Source organism: Bos taurus, chromosome 14, assembly GCF_002263795.3.
Source record: "Bos taurus isolate L1 Dominette 01449 registration number 42190680 breed Hereford chromosome 14, ARS-UCD2.0, whole genome shotgun sequence".
NCBI classification, from domain to species: domain Eukaryota; kingdom Metazoa; phylum Chordata; class Mammalia; order Artiodactyla; family Bovidae; genus Bos; species Bos taurus.
In genome coordinates, this window is record NC_037341.1 from 8,323,669 (window position 1) to 8,350,273 (window position 26,605).

General features: G+C 48.9%; 1 protein-coding gene across 4 annotated transcripts in view; it reads right to left on the reverse strand.

The window, feature by feature from the left end:
- Positions 1-26,605, reverse strand: part of TG (thyroglobulin) — a 235,939-nt gene that overhangs the window by 106,172 nt on the left and 103,162 nt on the right. For all 4 annotated transcript variants that reach the window (XR_003038023.2, XR_003038024.2, NM_173883.2 and 1 more), the window contains 5 exon segments: positions 17,092-17,226; positions 14,756-14,920; positions 9,005-9,224; positions 7,335-7,428; positions 5,176-5,335 (listed from right to left, as the gene is read on the reverse strand). Coding sequence is in view for 2 of the 4 variants with exons in the window: in NM_173883.2 (NP_776308.1) it covers positions 5,176-5,335; positions 7,335-7,428; positions 9,005-9,224; positions 14,756-14,920; positions 17,092-17,226 (774 nt within the window). In the remaining 2 variants the exon portion in view is untranslated.

The window sequence follows — 26,605 nt, forward strand, 5'->3', positions numbered from 1 at the left end:
TTATGAAATGTTAAGTGAATGAAATGACTACACTTATGATGAACACGATTCAGTATCAAGTGAGAAACTATCAACAAAAACCCATTTCCCCAGATAGAAAGCAGCAAGACCTTGCATCCTGATTCCCCAGCCTGCTGTTCACAAAGAGCTGACGACACACCAGCTCGGTGCACATAATGGTTCGAATTACTCCTCCAGCTGGGGAGATGCTCAGAATTTCTTCAAACGCATTTCATGTTCTGGGTTTAATGAAGCCATTGGCACCCTTCTCTGTGGGCTTTTCTGGATTGCAGACACATTCTGTTTGTTTCCAAGGTCTCAGGGAGGGCAGGAAGGCTGGGCAGCGGCTGAACAAGACCCGGTCTGAGAGGTGACGCCCACAGCCTGCATTTCCAGGGACAATGTAGAGGCAGGGCACTGTCCCTGACTCCCAGGGCCCCATGTACCAGCTTCCCACTGACAACGCTGACCTTCTGGGGTCTACAGACCCCTAGGAAGTCACAGATGAGGGTGCTTTCAGGAAGCAAATCTGAACCGGGCTTCACTTTATGCCAGCACCGTGCCAAGTAGTGCAGCCAGCAAGACAGACAAGGTCTCAGCCCTCAGGGCAGACAGCCTCCAGGACACGCACAGGGGGCAGCCAACTAGCTGATCCGAGATGGTCTAACTCAACCCTTTTATTTCCTAGTAGAACCTAAGACTTGAAAAGGAAAGAGTTTGTTTAGGTGCAAGAAGTAAATTTTCTTTCAGATTTTATTTTTAATGTGGGACCAAAGTCTTTACTGAATTTGTTACAATACTGTTTCTCTTTTATGTTTTGGTTTTCTGGCCACAGGGCATGCAGGATCCTAGCTTCCTGATCAGGGAAGGAACCCACACTCCCTGAACTGGAAGGCGAAGTCTTAACCACTGGGATGCCAGGGAAGTTCCCTAGAAGCAAATCTGAGATAGAATTGGCTCTTAAATCTAACACACACTCAGTACTTTTTGTCCTAACATTCAATCCAATTCAGCAAACATTTGTCAAAAAAAAAAAAAAAATCTATGGTGTGCAAGGCACTCTGTTATTTTCATTAAAAATTTTAGGTACTCTTCTTATGGAACCTCTGCGCAGAAGCCTTCATAACTCCTTCATTCCTGCTGCACACAAAGTCTAACTTCTTCCTGGCTTTTCCTCCCCTCTAAGATTAACTTCAGGCTTCCTTGGTGGCTCAGCTGGTAAAGAATCTGCCTGCAATACAGGAGACCCGGGTTCGATCCCTGGGTTGAGAAGATTCCCTGGAGGAGTGTCTGGCAACACACTCCAGTATTCTTGCCTGGAGAATTCTATGGACAGAGGAGGCTGGTGGGCTACAAGTCCATGGGGGGTGGGTCTCAAAAAGTCAGACAAAACTGAAGCGACTAAGCAGTAGCAGCAAGATTAACTTCAGCCCATCTGAGCAGTCTGCGTTCCCTTCATTTTCCAGCACCCATCCTACTCCAGACCTTGGGGTCTGCTCATCGCCTGTGCTCATCACCCTACAGTCTGGTCTTGGCTGAGCTCCATTCTCTTCATCTTCAGGGCTGAGCTCTGGTCTCACCTGGCTCAGCCCCACCACAAACATGCAGCAAGCAGTGCTGCTGGGGTCATGAAACTGGACAGGGCTGCTCTCTGCTGGCCAGGCATGTACAGTCCAGGAGGGAGTCCAGGATGTGAGTGGAAGATCTCTGGATAACGTGATCATGCACTTCTCCAACTGCCTCACCCCACCCTGATCTAATCCTCCAGCTCTCTTCTCCCCACTCTCTGTTCAAAACACATCAGCAAGCATTCAGTTGTTCCCTCATGGTCTAAATGGCTCTTGCTTGCTCATTTGATTTATTCAGTTATCCTTCTAAAGCTCCTCAGCCAGGTTCACAGCAGTTCCTCCCCCAGTTCTTGTTGATGGCCATCAATAAAAGGGATCATGGTGCATGGGCTGTGCAGGTGGGTTATGGAGCCAGACCAGTCAGGCACTGGTCTTACTCCACCCCTACAAGCTCAGCAGGGCCCTGGATGAGTTATTTAATGTGACTTGACTTTCTCCGTCTGTAAAATGGGATAACAATAGTACCAACTTCAACAGGTTGTTATGATGATTGAATTTGTTAAGATTTGTAAAAGGAACAGAATGATGCAGAGCCTAGTATAAAGTACTCTAGAAGTTATTTGTCTTTTCTTAAATAAAATAAAACAGGTTTATATCCAGCTATTATCTCACAGATGCCCTTTGTGGGGTCTATGTTGTCTTCAGCAACAGAAGTTGCACTGGTGATGGAACAGGACTCTGGGCCTGTTCTTCTGGTCAAAAAGGGGAGCAGACCCCTCAGAGGGGAGCCTCTAAGGGGAAGCTCTGAGTGCCCCCAGGATGATGGGGTGATGGGCACATTACGGGGCCTGGCCTTCGGTCTGGCTCCCAGGCCAAAGCACACTTCCTCTGCTCCCACACCATGCAGGAGGCCTGCGGGCCATGGCCCACCCACTCCTCTGACCCTACAGGCCACTGGCCCCGGGTCCCCTCACCGCATTGCTTTGCCAGAGAGAGGAAGGTAATCACTGTGCCCTATACTGGCGGGGTCTGTCCTGCCTGTGAGATCCAGGCAGGGGGACCCCTTCACTTCCTTTCCACCTGCTCTTTACCAGGACCCATGCTCCTTCTAAGTACTATTGAGTTTGGGCTTTTCTCTCTGAGAACACAAGTTTGTCTAGTCGGCAGCAGAGCTGACATCAGTTTCTGTTTCCATCTCTCTCCCATCTCTTTTTTAATGTGCCTCTGGAGTCTGGCGCTCTCGGGGGATTATCTTCACTCTGAGCTACAACAGCAGATGCCGCGTGCATTCATCACATGAGATAAAGTACATGAAGTGGCAACTCGGCATGAGTCAGTAACTGCCAGGGCTGCTGCTGGCCAGATGCAGGGCCCAGACATGGCTGCAGCAGAACCCTCACTTACAGAGGCCCTGCTAGGGAAAGGGAAGGGGTGTTAACCTTGGGAGCCCCTGCGAGGTGCCAGCAAGCTTCCAGATGTTTGCCTTCACATGCCTGATCTCATGAGAGGTGAGCAACCTGGGATGGATGAGATGCGGAGGGACTGAACCCAGGTCTCCTGCATTCTAGGCATATTCTTTACCCTCTGAGCCACCAAGAGCCTAAGGGGGCTGGTAAATGATCCACCTGCCAATGCAGTAGATGCTAGAGATGTGGATTTGATCCCTGAGGTCGGGGAAATCCCCTGGAGTAGAAAATGGCAACAGACTTCCAGTATTATTGCCTGGAGAATTCCATGGACAGAGGAGCCTGGCTGGCTACAGTCCATGGGGCTACAGAGATGGGGACACAACTGAGCGACTGAGCACACACACTCAGAAGTGAGGCAGAAAGCCCCTTGACCTCTCTGAGCCCCGTGCTTTTCTCTGTGAAATGGCCATACTGTGCTGACCTCGTGGAGGTACCTGGAGACTGGGATGACGTCATCTGGGAAAGACGTCTGGTAGAGACACGGACGCTGCGTGAGCGTCACTCTCTTTCTCTCTTGCTAACAGCATTGCTTTAAGCAGAGGAACAGGCAGTGTTGCAAGCCAGGAGTGAGAAGGGGTGGGTGTTCTCTGCCTCCCCCAACACTGCTCCCAGAAATGGGGTCGCCTTCCCAGAAGCCTGCAGAATTCTCCATAGATTACAGCCCATGAAATCATAAGCCCGCCCCCTCACCGACGGGTAGCATATGGAAATTCTCTTCTGTCTGGAAAAGCTCTGAGCCGGAGTCAGCCAGGTCTGTGGAAAGCCCCACCCGAGCGGGTCCCACAGGCTGGCTTCTGAGTTTCACCATCTCTTTAGCGAAAGGAGCTCCTGACTTAAGAGTCATCAGTGGTGTTTTTGAAAAGAGGAAAGAAAATCCAGCAGGAGAGTCCAGTGCTCTAGCAGCCGCCGCTGCCTCTCTGAAGGAAAGCCTGGAATGGGTTCATCAGCCACACTCCCCTCATTGCCACTGGTCACATGTTGCCTTAACTTGTTGCCCGTCTCATGTCTGCTGTGCAAACCTAAAGTCTTTGTTATGACACTCAAGACCTCTAGCCACATGATCCACCCAGCCCTATCCCCCAGGGCTCCGGGGTTCTGCTCACGCTGGATGCCTGCCTCACTCACCCACGCTCTGGAGGAGCCGTGGTTCCGGCCACATTACATCCCACCCCCCGCCCCCAACCATACCCATCATGCAAGACATCCCAGGTCTTAAACGAGACCCCCGAAGAACAGAGATGATGCTCAGCGCTGTCCTTGAGGACATGCAAAGCCCATCACAGCCTCTGGAGCCCCTTCACACATAGCACCTCGCATGAGTCTCACAGTGACTTTGTTAGTTGGGTTAAAATTACTCCTATTTTAGAGGAGAAAACTGAGACTTGGAGAAAGGGAGGGTTTTGTCCAAGGTCACACAGAAAACACTTGGCTCTTTGGATTCCCAGACCAGGACGCCTGCCCTCCACCACAGCCGCCTAACAAACAACTGCTCTACCACTGGAGGTGGGGTGGGGTTGGGTGGAGTGGGGCTGGGGTAGAGATGAAAGAAAAGATGCGGGTGGATGATGCTGGGATTGGTCCAAGCCTCAGTTCTGCCCTGGGGGCTGGTGGGAAGGTGGAAGGTGTAGCCTGAGGGATAATGTCTGTGACTGCAAAGAAGACAGGCCAGAAGTTGACGGTAATGATGGAAATCATTGTCTATGCAGCCCTTGCTCCAGGAAACGGCTCTCTGAAGGCCCCAGAGCTCTTATCCACCCCTTAGCATCTCCAGGGCACATGGACCCTGGTGGTGAATCCTGGCTCTGCCTTTTCCTGACCATGTGAGCCTGAGCAAGGGTCTAGCCCTCTGGGGTCTCAATATGCACAAGCATACACACAGAGTTATTAATATCACAAGACAAAACACTTAAGGTACTTGGAACGGCTTCAGACACGTGGTGAGTTTCATCAGTGGCACCTGTGACCTACGGGCATCAGCATGGCTGGAGTGTCTCATGAAGGTACTGGCTGTACTCAGTGGGCTGGAGGAGGGCCAGGGGCCGGGAAGGGATGAGGTTTTAGGAAGAAAGGACTAAACGCACACAAAGAACACACTCGGCTCAGGGAGTCAGCGGTCCCCACCAACCCCAGCAACTCACCGGAACTCAGGAAGCCGAAGATGCCCGTGCGATAGCTGGCCGTGACCACAATGAGGTTGCCGACAGCAGCCAGGAAGGAGCCATCCACTGCCGGCCGGTCCCCACTGCCCTTGCCCTCCGCGGCATTGTGGAAGAACACCAGCACGGACGCGTTGGGGGCCTGCAGGGGGTGCAGACATGTGGGGGCTACAGGCGGCCACCTCCCCCTCCAGAGCTTGGGCAGGGCACCTTTGCCATGTAGGTGCCAGACCGAGCCAACACACAACTCTGGGTGTGTCAACACACCTACCCCAAGGCCAGGCAGGGGCAACAGAGCAGCCCAAGAGAGAAGTGGCAAAGCTACTTTTGACTGGAAACTCCCTGATGGGGAAGGGGTCCTGGATTTGAAGTCAGGATATGGGGATCAAGCCTCTGCTCAGGCCAGCTGTGCTTTCTTAGTAAGCCACGAAGCCTCTCCTAGCCTCAGATTCTACACCTCTAAAGTGGGAAAGGGGGGAGAAGATAGAAATAAACATACCTATCATTTCCTCCTAGAGTCCGTGTGAAGATCAATGACATTGTAGATCAACTGTAAAGTACTGTCGTCAACTTCTTGCTCACATTATGGCAAAAGTGTATGCTCACTGGTCACCACTCACTGGCCTTAGCCGTGAACTCTGGGACTCGACTGACCAAATCTACAGTAATAATTCACTAGCTGAGTGACCTTAGGCAAGTCATCTGACCTCTCTGAGCCTTGGGCTTTTCATCTATCCAGTGGGAATGATACCTCTTAGAAGCGTTAGGAGGATCAGAAGGAAGGATGCTATGAGGTGTTCAGCCGATGACGGGCACAGACCTCCAGAGGTGGTCCCGCCCCCGGCCCCTGTTCTTTCCAGTGGGTTCAACACTGTCCAGTTCCTACACTGCCTGAGTGATGGTCTCCTCCAGGCTTTAGGTGTGGTCTGTGTCCCACTCTTTGCCATTTACAATGTCTCTCTTATCACCTGTTCATTGGTTAATTAGTATCTATGCCTTGTTTTATTCCATTCTCATAAGAACTTCATGAGCTGATGCTATTTCTCTCCCTACTTTTCAAACAGGAAACTGGGGCACAAAAAATGTGAGTTGCCTTCTCCAGGCCAGGGAGGCAGTGGTAAGTGGCAGGCTGGTTTGGAGCCAGGACTTAATTCAACACCCCCACAATGATCTGGGGCTGGGCATCACCATCACCTCCCTCACTCTAAGCTCTACGCTTCTATTGATGCAGCCCAGAGGAGGCTCCATGTTCAGATGCCCTTGTTCCAAATCTCACTCAGCAGCTTGCTGTGCTCAAATCTCCAAAGTGCATTGCCTCTGGCTGCTGGTGGCTCAGGGACCAGAAGTGGAGGCGCATCACATCCACTGTGGGATCTGCCAACACGACTCACGTTTCCTAAGGCTCATCAGTTCTGTTTTCTCTCATGAGTTCTGACCCTTCCCCCAAAACAGGAAACTCAACTCAACATCAGGATCCTAGATGCTACTTAGGCAGGTACAGGCTTCAAAACAGGGCCTAACCAGAGTCAACCCTGAATATTCACTTGGAGGACTGAAGCTGAAGCTCCAGTACTTTGGCCACCTGATGTGAAGAGCCAACTCACTGGAAAAGACCCTGATGCTGGGAAAGATTGAAGGCAGGAGGAGAAGGGGGTGACAGAGGATGAGATGGTTGTATGGCATCACCAACTCGATGGACATGAGTTTGAGCACGCTCTGGGAGTTGGTGATGGACAGGGAAGCCTGGCATGCTGCACTCCATGGGGTTGCAAAGAGTCGGACACGACTGAGTGACTGAACTAAACTGCCTATTTCTGCTCCTCCCGCTGTAATGAAAGCCCCCTTGAGGACAGCAACTTTATTTTGTTCATAGCTGCAACCCATGGAGAACAGACCCTCCCATCACTGGCGCTTTATGAATATCTCTTAGAGAACTGAACCCAGATAACCATGCCCCATGCTCCCATGCAGGAGATGAGAGGAGGCCCTGGAGGAACCAGGCTGGCGCTCAGCCCCTCAGGCCTCAGGGAGCCAAGAACCAGCCAGGAGAGCACGGGGCAGACCATGCTGGCAGTGCAGGGATTGGGGATTTCCAACAGGGCAGCTTTCACAGAAAACATAGCAAGGGCTGTCGAACTCACCATGTTCTGCGGGACAAACACATTGAGATACAGGCAATCTTCACTGACCCCGGGAGGCGTGGGCGTCCTGATGCCTGGCTGCCAGCACCTGGCCCTGCAGATACAGATGGATGGCGTGTGACTTGCAGGAAAAACAATTAAAGAGACACACTCAGCCCTCCTGCATGCCCAGCAGCAGCAGCAGAACCCACTGCCCAATTCTGAAGTCCCAGCAGCCCACTGACAATTAGGCAGCTTCAGGAAATGGTTAATGGGATTGGTGAGTAAATGCTGGAAGGAGCAGGATGACCACCAGTCTCTCAATCATGGGCCTGAGGAGTGTCCCCTGGGCAAGGTGCCCACCCAGATAGAGCAGAGGAACACGGGTGTCACCTGGGCCCTGGGGCCCTGCAGGCTCCAGGGTACAGACCTGCTGGGATGAGGGGCCTCAACCTGCTTTCTCCATCACTACAGAGTCAAGTGTGCTGGTCGAAACATCTCCTGGCATAAGAGCTGAGATGCATATCTGGGACACACATGAAGCAAGCATGATGGTTACCTGTCCAAGCCTGGTTAGTACTGGGCTCTGATGGACCAAGCTCTCACTGCTCTTCACTTGAAAGCCTGTCAAGTGGGTGGATCCTAACCCAGTGAAGTTCTCTAATTAGTGCTTATTTGTTCCTTTTGTCTCCCAGGGGTGACTTTCATGGCTTTCTGCATCCTTCTGCCACTGTCCTAGCTTAAGTCTTCCTGTCGCTCGCCTGGAATATCCCAGAGCCTCCTGCTCATCCCTCTGTCTGGTCCTGAGCTCCTAGAGCTGCCCACCAACTGGCCTTGGGCAGTGATGGACACGGAGAATGTGGCTGCATCCTCGGGACAGAGCTGCGGACACCTGTGCAGAGGGAAAGGCCGTGGGGCGAGAGAGGCAGGCACAGGTGCTCCTTCCACAGATACTCTGAACATGCTTTCATCAGAAAAATGACAGAATCGTGTCCCGTCTGTCAACTATCTACAGTGGTACATGCATGGGAGGGAATGGGCAAAATTGAAAAGCAGAGGAAGGAAAATAGGATATTCCATTTTTTTCCCCATTTTTGAAAACTCCTTTTAATATCATGTCTATTGGGGGAATGAAAAGACCTTTTACATTATTATTATTTTTTAATTATTATTATAAGCTATGCTTTTCCTTCTCTGCTTATTTCTCAGCCCCACTGACGTCAGATGTAGCTGGGAGGTTGAGTTCCGGCCACTGCCATGCTGGGGCACGTGATGAATGTGCCCCGCCCATGGGTGTGGCCCAAGGAAACCTCCCCTGCACTAACAGCCTCTCTTTCCTGGATGCAAAGTCAAGGGAGGTTCCTAGAAGGAAACTTGGAAGGTCTGTGCTGAAAAAGACACGCCAGCTTGGGTCCCCGCATCACTGCATGGAGCAGAGCACACCAGCCCCTCCATCACCAAAGGAGGCAGGACCAAGACAATGTTAAGTCACAGACAAATGGGGGTTTATGTGTAAGAGCACTCAACGTCATCTTAGCTAATGTACCCCCAGTGCACGGCTCAAATCCTAACGCACTGCTCTGTTATCAACTCTCACTTTGAAGGCTTAGAATGGGAGAAGGCTTCTCTGGACACCACTCCCCCCACCCCCCCTCCCCCCCCCCACCAGATGTATTCCACTCCATCCTTACCGTGGCTTGGTGGCTTCCCAGGACCCAGTCCAGTTCAAGTGCTCGGGGGCCCGGAAGCGTTTCTCCCCCAGGGGTGGGGCGGCATACGGAACTCCCAGGAACTGGTCCACTGGCTTCCACGAAGTGCCCACTTGAATGGCCTGTGACCTGCCCAGCAGCTGGCCATGGGTGGCAATGGGCACTGAAGGTGAAGATGTCCCAAAGCCGGGCAGAGGGATGTCTGGAGTGGGGGAAGGAAGAGAGCATAGTACATGCTCTATTGAGGGGTATTCCAGACATGTTTTAAGAAACAAATCAAAAAGACCAAACACTGCTTTCTGCACTTAAAAAAAAAAAATGTTAGTTATTCATTCAGGCCCCAATAACTTAAGTCAAGTTAGTGTCTAATGCGGAAAAAGAAAAAAGAAACCCAACAAAGACACCTGATCTTCCCCAGGCACTGAGCAATCCTTCCCTCAGTTCTGTCATCTCAAGTTCTTTCCAGGGAGATCACCCAGGCCCACAAATCCTGACTCGCCTCCCTGGGACCAGATGTCATCACGATTCTGGATTACTTGGATTTTAAAAAGAACAGAGGGGCCCAGACCATGCAAGGTCCAATCGTCCAGGGGAGTCTGGACTGGAGCCCATCACTGGACACACCAGTTACTTCCAGGAGGAAATGTACGGGCTGGTCCTGCTAAGACGGATGAATACCTGATATCATTTCTTCAGTCAACTTTGGGTCAGATTTTGACCCCAAACGAGTTTGCCAAAAACTTACAAAAATATTTTTTTCTGACTTTAAGACTGCTTGGATTTTAGAACTATCGCTGAGGCACTGCAGACCCGGTAAGTACATTTCACTGGTGAGGAAGTGGGTTTAGGGGCTGAGGGTGGGTAGCTGTCAGGATGTCAAGGTGATGAGGTAAGAGTCAAAGCTGTGCTTTTCTGAGCCCCAGCTCTGACCACGGGGCCAGAGGTTCACACGGGGTCAAGGGTCGGGCCTGGCCTGCAGCACCCATCCTCCCTCTGTGCCTGTCTGGATCCCACCTGGTCCTTTAGGTCAGGCTGGTGTGGCCGGCCATCCTGCCCTGTGCTCCACAGGCCTCCCGCCCCTCCCAGCAGTGCTAATCTCCAGACACTTATCAGCCTCCCTGTAGCCTTATCTTATCTCCTCTGCTGTATTCCCTCACATTCATTCATTGAGTCAATATACTTTTATCAGCTCAGTTTAGTTCAGTTCAGTCACTCAGTCTTGTCTGACTCTTTGCAATCCCATGGACTGCAGCAAGCCAGGCTTTCCTGTCCTTCACCAACACCTGGAGTTTACTCAAACTCATGTCCATCGAGTTGGTGATGCCATCCAACCATCTAATCCTCTGTCGTCCCCTTCTCCTCCTGCCATCAATCTTTCCCAGCATCGGGGTCTTTTCAGATGAGTCAGTTCTTCAAATCAGGTGGCCAAAGTATTGGAGTTTCAGCTTCAACATCAGTCCTTCCAATGAATACTCGGGACTGATTTCCTTTAGGATGGACTGGTTGGATCTCCTTGCAGTCCAAGGGACTCTCAAGAGTCTTCTGTAACACCATAGTTCAAAAGCATTAATTCTTCAACCCTCAGCTTTCTTTATAGTCCAACTCTCACATCCATACATGACCACTGGAAAAACCATAGCTTTGACTAGACGGGCTTTGTTGGCAAAGTAATGTCTCTGCTTTTTAATATGCTGTATAGGTTGGTCATAACTTTCTTCCAAGGAGCAAGCGTCTTTTAATTTCATGGCTGCAGTCACCATCTGCAGTGATTTTGGAGCCCAAAAAAATAAAGTCTGTAACTGTTTCCACTATTTCCCCATCTATTTGCCATGAAGTGATGGGACCAGATGCCATGATCTTAGTTTTCTGAATGTTGAGTTTTAAGCCAACGTTTCCACTCTCCTCTTTCACTTTCATCAAGAAGCTCTTTAGTTCTTCTGTGCTTTCTGCCATAAGGGTGGTGTCATCTGCATATCTAAGGTTATTGATATTTCTCCTGGCAATCTTGATTCCAGCTTTTGCTTCATCCAGTCCAGAGTTTCTTGTGCTGTTTTCTGCATATAAGTTAAATAAGCAGGGTGACAATATACAGTCTTGATGTACTCCTTTCCCAATTTGGAACCAGTCTGTTGTTCCATGTCCAGTTCTAACTGTTGCTTCCTGACCTGCATACAGAGTTCTCAAGAGGCAAGTCAGGTGGTCTGGTATTCCCATCTCTTCAAGAATTTTCCAGAGTTTGTTGTGATCCACACAGTGAAAGGCTTTGGATTAAGTGGAAGTAGATGTTTTTCTGGAACTCTCTTGCTTTTTCAATGATCTAACAGATGTTGGTAATTTGATTTCTGGTTCCTCTACCTTTTCTAAATCCAACTTGAACATCTGGAAGTTCACAGTTCACACACTGTTGAAGCCTGGCTTGGAATTTTGAGCATTACTTTACTAGCATGTGAGATGAGTACCAGCTCAGGCTCAGTGCCAAATGCCATTTTCAGGGGCTTAAGACAGGCCTGTGTCTGGTTCCCACAGGTCTTAGGGCCTCACCCAGAGGAAACCAACACTGGTGAAGAGATTCTGTGTGTGTGTGTGTGTGTGTGTGTGCGCACACGTGTGTGCGCAGTCTCTCTTATTTATTTCCAACAGATGTGTTTTCTTTGCTCCAATTCACTGTGGGCCGATGGAGAGGGAAAGCTTTGCAGCTTGGTCTGCAGCTCTGTCTGTTTAAAATACACATTTATGATGAACGTAAATGTGGGAGAGGAGGCAGACAGACAGGCAGAAGTTTATCCATTCCTCAAGAGTTTGGTACTATGCAGTGGCTCAACTGGAGGTGGTTTTGACCCCAGGAAACATCTGACAATGTCTGGAGATATTCTGGGGTTGTCACAGGATTGAGGAGAGGTCTGAGCTCCTAATATCTCATAGGATGGAGGCCAGAGATGCTATTAAACAACCTATGATAGAGACAACAGGTCATCCAGTCCCAGGTGTCAGTGTCAGGCGTCGGGGCTGAGACCCCCTGGTGTGATATGCATTCATGACCTCCAGGCCACTGAGGGTCCACGTGGTGAGGAGGAAGCAATGAACGGACCTGTGTTTGTGTGAGGGACCAGCTGCTTTAGAAAAACCTCATAGTTCTTTTGACCCTCGATTTTCCCATCGCCGAGAAAGGAACAGTAGCCGTCCCTACAACACAAAGATGTCAGGAAGAAATACCACGATGCCTGTAATGTCCCAAGCTCAGTGCCTGGTGTGTGACCGGAGACCAACACGTGAATGAATGAATGGGGAGAGGGAAGGAAGAAAGGAAGGAGGGAAAGATAGAAGGAAGGAGGGAAGGAGTGGAGGGGTGAAAGAAAGAAAGAAAAAGGAAGGTCAAAAGGTAGAGAGAGCAGAAGGAAAGAGTGAGTGAAAACTTGGTTGTTCACACACTGGCGTGTGAGTTATAACCCAAAATGGAAACTTGGGATGGAAAGAAATACGTGCCGCTTTATAATCTGGCCTCGATCGCAAATCATGCCTGCTCTCACCCCCACAGTTCCTTCCTTCTCACAAAATTTCCTGTTTCAATTGCAAATCACAGGCTCTCTGGCTAGCATTCAGGACCGACCGTGGATGCTAAGGCAGTGAAAACTCCCAAGGTCAGCTCTTTTGCTCTGCAGGAAACAGCCACATTTCATGAACGTGGCATCATCTCAAGCAGGGAGCAGAGACAGAAAATATAAAAGCTAAAGAATTTTGAGGGAATGCAAGCCTGCTTTCCCACGGACACTGGTATTTAAGCCTCCCTCCAGAGGCTGCCCAATGTATCCCAGACGGAATGAGATCCAACGTGGGAAAAATATCTGCTGTGCATTTCTCCCTTTTGAAATCTTTTGCAGAAGTGGAGACTCTTTCTAGAATACCCATATATTTAGGTTCTGTGACTATTTGGATTAAGAAAATTATTTGTAGCTCTATATGTACTTTAGGTGCAAATAAACAAATGTCTATGTAGATACACGTGGGCATGTGTCTTCTGCTGGAGAGTGAGCATTTCATGCTGAATTTGAGACACACAGAATTCAGAGAGAAGCAGTCTAATTTGTTTTACAGAACTCATACCTCAAAGTGAAGGCATTTCTCAGCAGGACTACTGTGCAGATTGGCTACACTATGGATGAAATCTATTTAACTCGACCAAATGATATAAGCATCCTGAGAGTCCCTTGGACTGCAAAGAGATCAAACCAGTCCCTCTTAAAGGAAATCAATCCTGAATATTCATTGGAAGGGCTGATGCTGAAGCTGAAGCTCCAATACTTTGGCCACCTGATGCAAAGAACTGACTCATTGGAAAAGACCCTGATGCTGGGAAAGATTGAAGGCAGGAGGATAAAGGGATGACAGAGGATGAGATGGTTGGATGGCATCACCGACTTGATGGACATGAGTTTAAGCAAGCTCCAGGAGTTGGTGAAGGACAGGGAAGCCTGGCATGCTGCACTCCATGGGGTCACAAAAATCAGACACGACTGAGTGACTGAACTGAACTGAATAGAAGGCAAGCCTTAAGATTAAGGGCCCAAGACCTTAGTTTATAGGAATCAAAGCACTCCTAAGCCTGGGGACCTTCTCCTGATCTAAATACTGAGGTGGAGGAAAGGGGGAGAGAGGACACCCCTGGATCCAGACAGCCCTAAAGGACCATTAATACTCAAGGACAAGGTGAGGCCAAATTTCACTGTTACTGGGTCTTATAAATAAAGTTTTATTGGTACACAGCTGTGCCCATCGATCTATTATTGTCTGTGGCCACTTTTCTGCTTCAACAGCAGAGTTCAATAGCTGTAACAGAGACTTGTGGCTGTGAAGCCTAAAATATTTATTATCTGACTCTTTACAGAGAGAGATCATTAACATCTGCTCTTGAAGATAAGATGGCAGACTCAGCCAACATTTCTAAAAAGTTATTCATTCCATCCCGTAAGCATGTCTAGTCGGGAGGGGGTGTCCCCCAGGGCCTTGGCTCCCATGTTTCCTGTTCTACAGCTCATATCATTTCACTTTAGGCTGTAATTATATGCTGCTTGTTCCTTGCCTGCTTCACCCCTGCATCCCCAGCACCCAACACAAGGGCTGACACATGATAACACATTACTGGATGTTTGTAAACTGAACCCAGCCAGAGCAACCACACTCTTTGGTGATGGTGATATGGTCGCTAGGCACTGCAGTTTTGTGGGAGAGGACTGCCCCTAGAGATACGAGACCTGGCTCCAAGTCCCTGTTCCGTCATCACTAGTTGTATGAAATCAGAGAAGTAACCTAACTTCTCTGGACCAGAGTCTCCTGGCCTCTAAGAAAGGGATCAATCCTTTATCTTGATATCTCACAGGATAACATGAGGATCCAACAAGATAAGGTATGTGAAACAACTTTATAAACTCTGAAACAGTACTAAAAAGTAGCCTAATGAATTATTTTATGCAGAAACTCAAAGGCCAAAATGGCTTCTATAACTCAAAAGAAGTCATGAATACAGACAGTGCAGAGAAGTTCTAGGTCAGAAGTAGGCTTTTTTGTCTTCCTTCAGTTCATCCCGTGTAAGTGCCACATAGCCTAAGATGACTTTGACTGACTTTTCCTTAAGAACCTCAAAAGCCGCCGCCCATGAGTCACCACTTTCTCCGACAGTCCCTCCCAGCCATACCCAGGCCCTTGGGAATGTCTGCAAAGACACAGGCTGGCACTCACTTGGCTTCCGGTAGATGTAGGTGGCCTCTTCGTGGAGCAGAAGTCGGCAGTTCTGGGCCTGCAGGCTGTGTGTGCAGCTCTGGGTATCAGCATAGAACATACACCTCACAGCCCCAGGTTGGGTCTGCAGAGTGGTGACAAGGCAGTCCTGGTGACGGGAACACTCTGCAGAGGAGAAGAATGGTGGGGATTGAGCCTGAGAGATCATCTCAGTCAAGTATTCAAAAATACATTCATGAATCCATGCGTCCATTGATCCATCCATCCAGTCATGCCATCCGTGAACCCATCAGTTCATCCATTCATCTGTCCAACCATCTATCTTACCATCCAACCATACATTCATAAATCCATGCATCCACTGATCCATCCATCCAGTTGTGATCCATGAATCCATCCATACATCCATTCATCCTGCCATCTAACCATACATCCATGAATCCATGCATGCACCCTTCCATCTATCCAAGCATCATCCATTCATCCATTCACGTAATTATACATCCATGAATCTGTGTATCATCCATCCACCCACTCTTCCATTTGTCCCAAGACAACCTGAGGTGCCTGGCAGGAAGGAATTCATCTGAGAGAGAAGACATGGGTGAGGACTTCTCTGCAGTCTCCTCACTTTCCTTCAGGGTCAGCCCAAAGTCACAGTTTCTCAAAGCATAAGCCAGCTAGACATCCTTCATCCAATCACCCTTCATGAATCTATACACCCACTTATGCATCATCCATTCATCTACCCACTTACGCAGGCATACATACACACAAAAACTCACTCCTTCATTTTAGCACCTGGCACAGGGCTAGAATCTTGGAATAAAACACTGGTGGTGGGGGGGGACTCAACTCTCCCATCAAACTATTTTCCACACAACAATCGGGGTTTTCTTTGGTTATTTATCCACAAATGTGCTCTTGTCATTTTTCTGTTTAAAGCATGGCTTTAACATGGCTCCCCACTGGCCTCAGAATTAAGTCATACAAGACAAGGCTGTTCATGCTCTAGCCCACGCCTTCCTCTTCAGCCTCATCTCCCTCTGCCTCCTGCCTCATCACACTCACCATGTTCCATCAAGGGTTATGTCCTTTCCCATGTAAACCAGGTTCTGTCCTAGACAGTTTAAATGATTCATGGCATTAGGATATTTAGTCCTAAGAACAGCCATGAAAATAATGACGTTTCATTCAATTGAGCAAGCTGTGCATTGCCTAAAGCCCTTATTCATAGCCTAATCTCTGCGTTGTGGTACCACCCAGAGTTGTACAGTGTACAACCTATACAACTGCACAAGGCAGCCTTGTCTGTAATTTGTGCATGTTGTTTTCCAGCCTTGTAGAGGAGGAGATCCATGGAATCTCAAAATTGCAGAAGCATGAATGGTCTTCCCTTCTAGCTCAGCTGGTAAAGAATCTGCCTGCAATGAAGAACTGGGTTTGATCCCTGGGTTGAGAAGATCCCTTGGAGAAGGGAAAGGCTATCCACTCCAGTATTCTGGCCTGGAGAATTCCATGAACTGTAAGGTCCATGGGGTCACAAAGAATCAGACACAACTGAGCGACTTTCAACTCTCACAAATGTTATCTAATCTTGATCTCTTTCATAAAGTCAAGTCTTTGTAGAACCTTCCTATCAGGTTGTCACCTAGCTTTTGTTTACATACCAGTGACCCAAACCCTCTAAAGGAACTAGGCATCTGTGGACAGCTTTGCCTATTAGAAAGTTCTCTGTATAGCACTGAAAAATGCTGAGGGCAGGAGGAGAAGAGGGAGACAGAGGGTGAGATGGTTGGATGGCATCATCCACTCAGTGGACATGAGTTTGAGCAAACTCCGAGAGATAGTGAAGGTCAGGGAAGCCTGGCGTGCTGCAGCTCATGAGGTCGCAGAGTCAGACACGACTGAGCAACTGAACAACCACAACACTGGTCTTCACTTTGCCCCATGAACTTGGCCAGAACAATATCTTTCTTCACTGTCATGACCACCCACCTGCCATCTAAGGACAGCCATCACAGCCTCCACCCATCTCCTCCATCTCAGACTAACCTCCTAGATCCTTCCTCTGACCTGGCTCAGAGTTGCTCATTTTCTGTCTGGCTTAGCCTCTTGGAGACCTTGGCCATGGGTCAACTCTGCAGAAGGATGAGGAGACTACAGAGGAGAGCCCAGCCAGGGTTCCTCCCCCAGGTGACATCCTTCTGGCCAGGCACCCCAGGTGATCTTGGGGTCTCCTATGTGTTTCTGAGGTCAGAATCTTCAGCAGCACTTGTGTGAGAGGACCCTCATCCCAATTCACCCCCTATCTAGAGGGTGAACATTCCCCTTACCCCACAAGCAGCGGTCTCGGGCTGCAGAGAAGTTCCCCACGGCAGCGGTGCTGATGTGGGCAACGTCAAAGTTCCTGATGGATGGATCAACAATCACTGAAGAGAGGGCCAGGGACTGCCATGAGTCCAGAGCGACTGGAAGGGAAAGAAGGGGACTGTCAGTGGGGCGTCACATGATGTACCCAAAGGGCGCCCTAGGGCTTCCTCTGGGGGTCTCCATTCTCGTGTGACCCACTCCTTTATCCATCTCTCCATTCTATAACAATTTTGTCAATGATTTCTATGAGCCAAACTCCAAATTTCTATGTGCTCAAGCCTGGGAATACAGAGGTTAAAAATCAAAACAAAAGAACCAACAAAAGCATGGGCATTTCTACTGAGCAGCTTACAGGAGAATGGGGGAGAATGTGAAAGGGTAAGAAAAACATCACAGTACAGTTGTTATGGGCTTCGCTGGTGGCTCAGATGGTAAGGAATCCACCTGCCAATGCAGGAAACCCGGGTTTGATCCCTGGGTAGGGAAGAGTCCCTGGAGAAGGCAATGGCAACCCACTCCAGTATACTTTCCTGGAGAATCCCATGGACAGAGGAGCCTGGAGAGCTACAGTCCATGGGGTCACAAAGAGTGAGACACGAATGAGTGACCAACACACACACACGGTTGTTATAATGCAAAAATCAGAATAATGCCAGCAACCATGATAATACCAGGCTCGTGGCACAGTGGGGAAGAATCTGCCTGCCAGTGCAGGAGATGCAAGAGAGTAGGGTTTGATGCCTGGGCCGGGAAGATGCCCTGGCAATGGGAATGGCTGCCCACTGAAGTATTCTTGCCTGCAGAAACGTGTGGACAAAGGAGCCTGACAGGGCCCAAGGGATCACAAGAGTGGGACATGGCTGAGCACACACAGAGCTGCTCATACGGCTCTTTGTGACGCATTGTGTAGGCTGCCTTCAGGGCCAAGGCGCTCATTTCCCCAAGTGCTGGGAAGCTGGGGAAAGCTCTCATTTCCCCAAGTGGTTGGGGCTGCTGGCTGAGTCCCTTCCTAGGAATTACCTAGGACTAGGCCAGCCGCCTCCCTCCCTTCATCCCCAAACTAGTCCAGGTGGATCTCCAAAGTTCCCGTTCTCTGGCCCCAAGATGGGACAACCCCCAGGGGCCAACTCAGCTTCACAGCTCACTGAGGCGTCCATGGGGCCAGGATTTGGTTTGCATCCACGTTCTGCCTCACCTCCAGCCCAATTCTGCCTTACATGTGTTGCTCCCAAGAGCACTGTGCACTAAACTTTCTGTGTGCAACTCTATCTTGGAGTCTTTCCTGGAAAACCCCAGCCAAGACCTCTTTAAAAGATGAAGACAATTCGCCCCGTCCTCCCCTCCCCCTGCTGTACCCAGAAGTCCATTCTCTACATCTGCGTCTCTATTCCTGCCCTGCAAATAGGTTCAACAGTACCATTCTCCTAGATTCCACATAGACACATGAACATGCAACATTTGTTTTTCTCTTTCTGACTTACTTCACTCTGTATGACAAAGTAGCCCTGACATATACACCCGACCATGTGTGAAATAGACAGCTAGTGGGAAGCTGCTGTACAGCACAGGGAGCTCATCTTGGTGCTCTGTGATGACCTAGAGGGGAGGGAGGGAGGCTCAAGAGGGAGGGCTTATATATGTACATGTAGTTGATGAGGATGAGATGGTTGGATGGCATCACCGGCTCAATGCCAGCTGGATGGTGACAATGCCCGAGACAGAGCCTCTTGGCTCCAAGTCAGTGCTCCTTCGTGTCCCTCTGAGCCTCCCACAGGGTGAGCATCCTCTCCAGAAGACCATCCTCAGATAGGAAAAGGTTATTGTCTTTGTTAACACCGTGCTCTTAGCTATATGAGGAAGCCTATTGCTTTTATGTCAAACCTGTCTTTGCCACCACAGTACTGAGGGTCACTAAAATTAGAATGGTAAATAGAGTAGCAAAACAATCGAGTACCACTACCCTTTTTTTTAATTAAAAAAAAAAAAAGAAAGGAGAAAAAAAAGGAAAGGAAGGAAGGAAGAAAAGGAAAAAAGAGAAAAAAAGGTGTACTCAGAGAAGTGGCCAAATAATGCAAGCAGATCTCACGTGGATTCAGGAAGAGGAAGGTGAGACCCCCACACTCGTCCAGGGGCCGTGGGACCAGTCTCAGAATCTCAAACCACATATTTCTGAACTTGGGACCTGGTTTCCCTGCAGGAAACTAGGGATGTCATTTTCTTAAGCATCCTCCACGTGTTGCTATTTCCATGGTCAGTGCAAGTGGCATTTTTGCAACACGGCTGATCTGAGGCACATATTATTAGATGGTGAGTACAGGGAAATTTCAGAGAAACTTATGATGGGATTTCAGGACTGAACCTACCAATTATGGTCTTAAAATGGAAGCTTTGGCTGCCCTCCACGTTTAGGTTGATGTCTAGGGGAAAGAGTTCTAATTAAAGGGTGACTGTCACTGCCAGAGTGAGAGCCAGCTCATCAGTGGCCATCCCAGGGCCTGGATCCAGCTCTCTGCCCCACCCGGCACCTGCCCCCATCCCCTGGCCCACAGGACCCCTGGATGAGTCATTGCTGCCATGCTGATTCCAACATCTGGGGTTCTATATGCACCTCGTGAAAACCTCTGACAGCAAGTCCCTTGTGAATGCAAAATCATAGTGAAGCATGAAAGCTGGGTAGTCTTGGTAGCATTTCATAAGAGTTCACTAATTTGTCAAGGACTCAGCAATACCACTGTCACTTAATATTCACAATAAACCATGCTGTGGGCACCATTATGTGCACATTTTACAGGCGAGCAAACAGATCCAGAAACACACTCAAAGAGCTTAGCCGACAAGCAGTGATGCTTGAGCTTGAGTCCAGCTCCTTCAGCTTCAGCATACACTGTTTACTCCAAGGGTTCTGGTTTATTCACCAGGTGAATGAGGCGGCGGTGGCTTTCAGACTCACCCAAAGAGATAGTCTCCCCTGAAATGCAGCCTCTGTGGTTTGTTGATTAGTTTTTTCCTTTGTGTAAAATGTATTTTACACATCGCATTGCCAGCATCACTTATTTAAAAAATATAGTCATTGGAATTCGCTGGCGGTCCAGTGCTTAGGACTCAGTGCTTTTGCTGCCATGGCCCCGGTTCAACTCCTGGTTGGGGAACTAAGATCCTGCAAGCTGCCCAGTGTGGCCAAGAAAGAAAGATGTGGAGTGGAAAGGAAAGGACAGTTCCCAGAGGGGCTGAGGAGGCAGAATTGACAGGATGGGGTAAGGGAGAAGGTGATGAAGACCATGGGATTTTTGGGTTGGGCAACAGAGCGTGCAGTGGAAAACGTCCATGAGGAAAGAAGGAACGCAGCGTGGGGGCACAGAGCAGGACAGAGGGTGAGGCCAGCAATGGGTTCACTCGGGGACGTGCTGGGCTCATAAAACCCCGAAATGCTGCTGTTTCCCAATGTCACTGTGTTCGGCAGCAGGCTTCAGTGCCGGGCACGTGGCCTGGGTCCACTGTGCTAATGGCCTCACTGAGGAGTCCCAGGGCCAGAGGCGGGAGGGGAGGCGTTGATAGAGTCCCCCTGGCAGAAAGCCAGGGATCCTGGGACAAGGCTGGCGTGGAGGGATCAGGCGAAGGCAGAAGGAATTTTTTGAAACTTCTGGGTAATTTGATTATGTCTTCCTGCACACCACACCGTTGCTGAGGTGCGGCGGGGCTGAGGGTAGGCGGGCAGCATGACCTGCAACTTTAGGTAGGGCAGGCCTCGGTGTGATACCAGGGCCCTTCCATTCCCTTCCAGGCAGCATTATTCCATTTTCATGTCAACTAAGCTTAAATCACTAGACTAAAATACATTTGAAAATTTCCACCAGTATATGGAAAACTGTATTTCATTCCCTTCGCTTCCTCCCTCCCTTCCTTCCTCTTTTCTTGCTTTCCTGTCTTCCTGCCTTCCTTTATCCCTTTCCAGACAGACGTCAGTTAAAGAAGGAAATGTTTGATTTTGATGTTAAGGTTCAAATAGAGTAATTTCAGGTGTTAAAAATAGCCACAACAAAACAAACGCCAACATAACTGGAGACCTGTGTTGAGACAGAGGGAGCAGGTCTGTCAAGGGCAAGCGTCGCTCTGGCCTTCACCTCTCAAAACGAGGGCAAGGAGCCTTTCAATGATTTTTAATCAGATCCAAGTGCAGAAATGTCAAGCCAGTTGCGAATGCCTGACCTCACCAACGTTCAAATAATCACAGACCCATTTGTTAAATGAAAAGACTAATGGGATTTTCTTAAGAATCACCAAGAATGGAGAAAAAAATTAGAAACTCTAAAGCACTGAAAAGAAGCCAGGATTCATACTGTTTTTCTTGCAATCAAGAACCAAGAATTCCTTTCTGCTCCTCAACACTTATCAATGCTGGATATGGGAAAAGCTTGAGGAAATATTAGAGCTGGTTTTCATGCCCAGGCTGGCTGGCTGGGGGAAAACATCAACGTTTTGAAGTCTTTCAGACAGGAAAAGGCTTTCAGACAGGAAAACCATTTCAGGCATCAGCAATCCTCTGTGACCTTGGCATAAACAGAAGGTAACAGGCTTGTTGACACTGCTGTCACAGTTTTATGGCCACGAGCTCTAGCTGAAGATACTCGTGTGCTATCATTTTAAGATGGGACCACTGCTCAGACATCCTCATTTCTTACCAGACACCGTCTTTCAAGTGAAAACCACATCACGTTGGGCTATTTTTACCCTCATTAGCGCATAAAAAAAAAAAACAAAAACAACCTAGATGTTCCTTTGATAACAGAAAGAAAAAAGACACCCCTTGTTATTTTGCAATCATCTGCAAGATGAAAATGGGACGGGAGCTAACTATCCATCTCGCATATCTTCAAAGAGAAATGCCTGACATTTAAAGCAGACCCTACTGGACCCATTCTAACATTTATAACACTATAAAAGTATCCAGAGACATATTTACCTCTGTTCAGCCCCTAAATACCTACTTTTCAGCTCCCCAGGAGGCATGTTTTCATCTTTGACTTTGCACTTCCAGAGCTTAGCAGAGGGATGGCGCTGAGTACTGTGGTAGAACTGTGTCCCACCCCCACTCCAAGATTCACACTTCAAATTCATCCTAACCCCACGCACCTCTGAATGGGACGCCATTTGAAGACAGGGCTTTTACAGAGGTAATTTAGTTAAAATAAGGTCATCAGTGTTTGCTGTGCTAAGTCGCTTCAGTCGTGTCCAACTGTTTGCGACCCTATGGATGGTAGCCCACCAGGCTCCTCTGTCCACGGGATTCTCAAGGCAAGAATACTGCAGTGGGTTGCCATGCCCTCCTCCAGGGTTTCTTCCAAACCCAGGGATCAAACCCAGGTCTCTCACATCTACCTGCCCTGGCAGGTGGGTTCTTTACCACTAGTGCCTCCAGGGAAGCCCTGGTCCCTAATCCAAAGAGACTGGGGTCTTCATGAAAAGGGGAAATTTTTCATGAAAAGGGGAAATTAAGTCCTAGAAGTGGGCAGTAAAGGAAAATGATAAGCAGACATAGGGAGAAGACTGCCATCAACAAGCCAAGGAGAGGGTTCTGGAATAGATTCTTCCCTCATGGCCATCAGAAGGGACCCACCCTGCAGGCACCCTGACCTTGGACGTCCAGCCTCCAGAACTGGGAGAGACTAATTTTCTATTGTTTAAGCCCCCAGTTAGTGGTATTTTGTTACATGCTGCTGCTGCTGCTAAGTCGCTTCAGTCGTGTCCGACTCTGAGCGACCCCATAGACGGCCTCCTACCAGGCTCCTCTGTCTCTGGGATTCTCCAGGCAAGAACACCGGAGTGGGTTGCCATTTCCTTCTCCAATGCATGGAAGTGAAAAGTGAAAGTGAAGTCACTCAGTCATGTCCAACTCTTAGCGACCCCATGGATTGCAGCCCACCAGGCTCCTCCATCCATGGGATTTTCCAGGCAAGAGTACTGGAGTGGGGTGCCATTGCCTTCTCTGATTTTGTTACATAGCCTGAACTAATACAGTGAGTGAATATTCAGCAAAAACGTCCATTCCTTGATTCACAGTGAGCTTGCTGTGCTCCCTGTTGCACAGAAATGCTGAGCCTAGTGATAATTCTTATCATGTCATATTACAATGGCTAATGTTTCTTAAGCAGTTCCTATTTGCCAGACACATTGTGATGTGCTACTTGTCGTTTCACTTAATTTACACACAGCTGTGTGCTTGACTGTTCTGGTCACCACTGCATGCATGTTTTAAGGCAGGACCACTCTGGGGACACTCTGCCTGCCCCAGTCCCAAGCTCTGCCCACTGCTAGCTCTGATTTAGGGTAAACTGCACTCTGTAAACTGGAATAGTCTGGCCACTCGATGTCACCTGAGTCAGGGCTTCCCATATGCTGAGGGTCAGAGTTTGCTCTTGATCCTTCCAGTCTCTCGGGGTTGGGCGAGGTGGGTGGTGTGGAGGCTGCTGGGCCAGTGCTCCACCTGGTCTTCCCAGTGCCATGTCATTGCACCCAATGTGTGTCATGGCACGAGAAGTCAGTGAGCCTTGGACACGTGGGGAGGGTGGGGGCTGAATGGATTGATGCCTGCAAACTCCTTGGCGCAGGAGAGTGCTCCGTAACATCTACTAAAGATTCACCCCTGTGTGCTGGCCTCCAAAGCCAGAGCTTCTACCACTGTGCTGTGTTGCTGAATGCACGAGGGTGTACATGTTGTCACTTGTATTAATACAACAAGGCATTTTCAGCCAAAACACGAGCATTAACAGTACTAGCAGGACTGCTGCCACCTCTTTACGTTCCTGGTCAAGCCTATCACACAGTAAGGTGTAGGTTATGTGGCCTGGGAGGACCAGAGAAGACCCGCTCAGATGATTCGGGGACTGGGAGGAAGGATGGAGAAGACAGCACACATACAGGCTAGAGCAGGGCCAGCAAGACTTTTCTGTCAGAAGCCAGACAGTGAATGTTTTAAGCTCTGCTGGCCCATGTTCGTCCTCTGCTGCATACTATCTGTATGTTACACATCCATTCTCAGATTAGAGGTTCTGTACAGACTGCACGCTGTGGTTCGCCACCACTGGTCTAGAAGGCAGAGACAGAAGGGCCATGGGTTCAGTCACTGTGCACCATGATGGGTGGAGGGTCTACATTCTGGGAACCAAAAACTCAACAGGAAAGTTGACAGGGAGTTTCTGTACTTTTTCCAGGAATAAGGAGTCATCTGGGGAATGCCATCTGGAAGATAAAATATTGTAATTTTAATGGCAACCTACTCCAGTGTTCTTGCCTGGAGAATCCCAGGGACGGCAGAGCCTGGTGGGCTGCTGTCTATGGGGTCGCATAGAGACGGACACGACTGAAGCAACTTAGCAGCAGCAGCAGCATGACATGTTGATAACTGCCCTTCCTTCCTAACTTGGCATGTTAAAGTCCTTTTACAAAATGACAAAGATTCGTTTCATTTGGGTTTTTTGGTGGTTCCTATTTGGTAGAAGGAAAAGTTAGCAAACATGAGCTGCCCTCCAATTCGAGGATAGAATCCAAGCCTAAATCAACATGGTCTTACCCTACTTCTGAACCAGGCTCCTGTGGCTCCCAGCTCTCTGAAACCATCTCCCTGCTGTCGCAGCAAACCCCTGATCCTGTCTCATCCTTCCCTATCCACTGTGTCCTGGAAACAAGGGTTCCTACTATACAGTTCCCTGTCTTCATTTTGGGTTATAGTCGTCTGCTATGGAACCTTCTAGTATTTCTCTCATCCCCAACTAGGGATGTCTGGTCATTCCCCCACATTCTTCCAATTCTTTGCCAGCTATTATTTTTGCCAAGATAATTTCCATCTTCACCCTAGCTACTGCTAAAGTGACTTTATCATTTATGGGTAAAGCAGATGGGCCATTTCACATTCTGGTCTCAGTCTCTTGACCTCTTCAAACACAGAAAATGGTATCTGCACTCACCCCAGCCAAGCATCTCCACAGCCAAACTCTGCCAGGGCACTGAGCTCCATTGCAATGCCAATGCCATTCATTCAAAGTGCCACCTGCTGCTACATCCCACAGCCCTCCCTTCTTCCGGAATTTTCATACTTTATTCCATTAAAATAAGCTCTTTCATTTCACTATGATTTCTACTCTCTAACCCCCTCCAGGTTATCCATCTTCACTGGCTTCTCACAAACCAAGACCTCTCATTGCTTGGTCCAGCATTTCAGCTTCCCTTCTACCAGTGCTCTCCACCCTCTTCCCTTCCATTGGATTAATCCCATGGGCCTGCTTCCTCTGCACCTTGTCTCGACCTGAGCACAGCTACAGAAATACCCACAGACAGACTGGCGCCTTTACAGGTGTTGAGTCTTCAGCCTCCACTGCACTCTCCATGCGGCCTCATGCTGCTGTCCTGTCTCCTCCGTTCTCCTCAGGCCCAGGCATCGCCATGACCCTTGCACTCTCATGAGACGCCTGATCTCTTGCCTCCCAGAGAAAAAGTGACCATTATCGGCATCGGCTCTAACTCCCTGCCCCCCTTCTGCTCTCTGTGAAGCCTCCCATCTTTCCCTCGTTGTTTCTCCTAAGAGAAAGAGTGGCTGTTTGAAGCCAGTTGGACATCCACCTCCAATTTCTCCCCTCTGTGCCCCCATCTCCTACACACCCACTCCCACCTCTCCTACACGCCTCACCTACCCTCAACACTGACACTTCATGCTTTGCGTGAAAACACACCCACATTTCTCTACTATGAAACCAACCCATCACCTTAGGTTTCTTAACTTGGGGTCTGGGTTTCAGGGAGTCGCTTGCATGAAAACACATGCAAAATTTGGTACCTATGGAGGATACATTCCAATACTTTATTACGGGTGATTCATGACATAAAAATGTTTGGTTACCAACGAATGTTCCACAATTCTTTTTTTAGCTGTCAATCTCACTCTCTCTTTGACTTCAGAGCCAAGATTTTTTGGAAAGTCTGTAGTTTCCATTTTTGTCAAATCACTACTATGCAGTTTCTTCCCTCTTCACCAGCGAAATTTGCAAAGGGCCCTTCATGACTAATCCAGTGAATATGCACAGTCTCCATCTTCCTTGAAGGTACTGACCACACGGCCCTCCCCTGGTTTCCATGACTCCACACACCCTGCAGCTCCTTTTGGCTCCTCTTCTGGTTTCTCTTCTACTCTTCCCTTAAAGACCGCAGTTCCTTGGGGGTCTGTCCCTGACCTTTGCTATTTACATTCTATATACTCTCCAAGGGTGATCTCATGACTCCCCAAGGCTTAAAATACCACTGACATGCTAGTGATTATCAGAAGTATCTCCAGGACAGACCTTCACCCAAGCCTCATGCTGAGATATTCAGGACTCACTAGATACCTCCCTGAAGCATCCCAAACTCGGCATGTTGAAAGCTGGACACTGAAGTCTTATTTCTATCCCCACACTCTTTAACTCTTCCCCTCCTTGCATTATCTTTTTG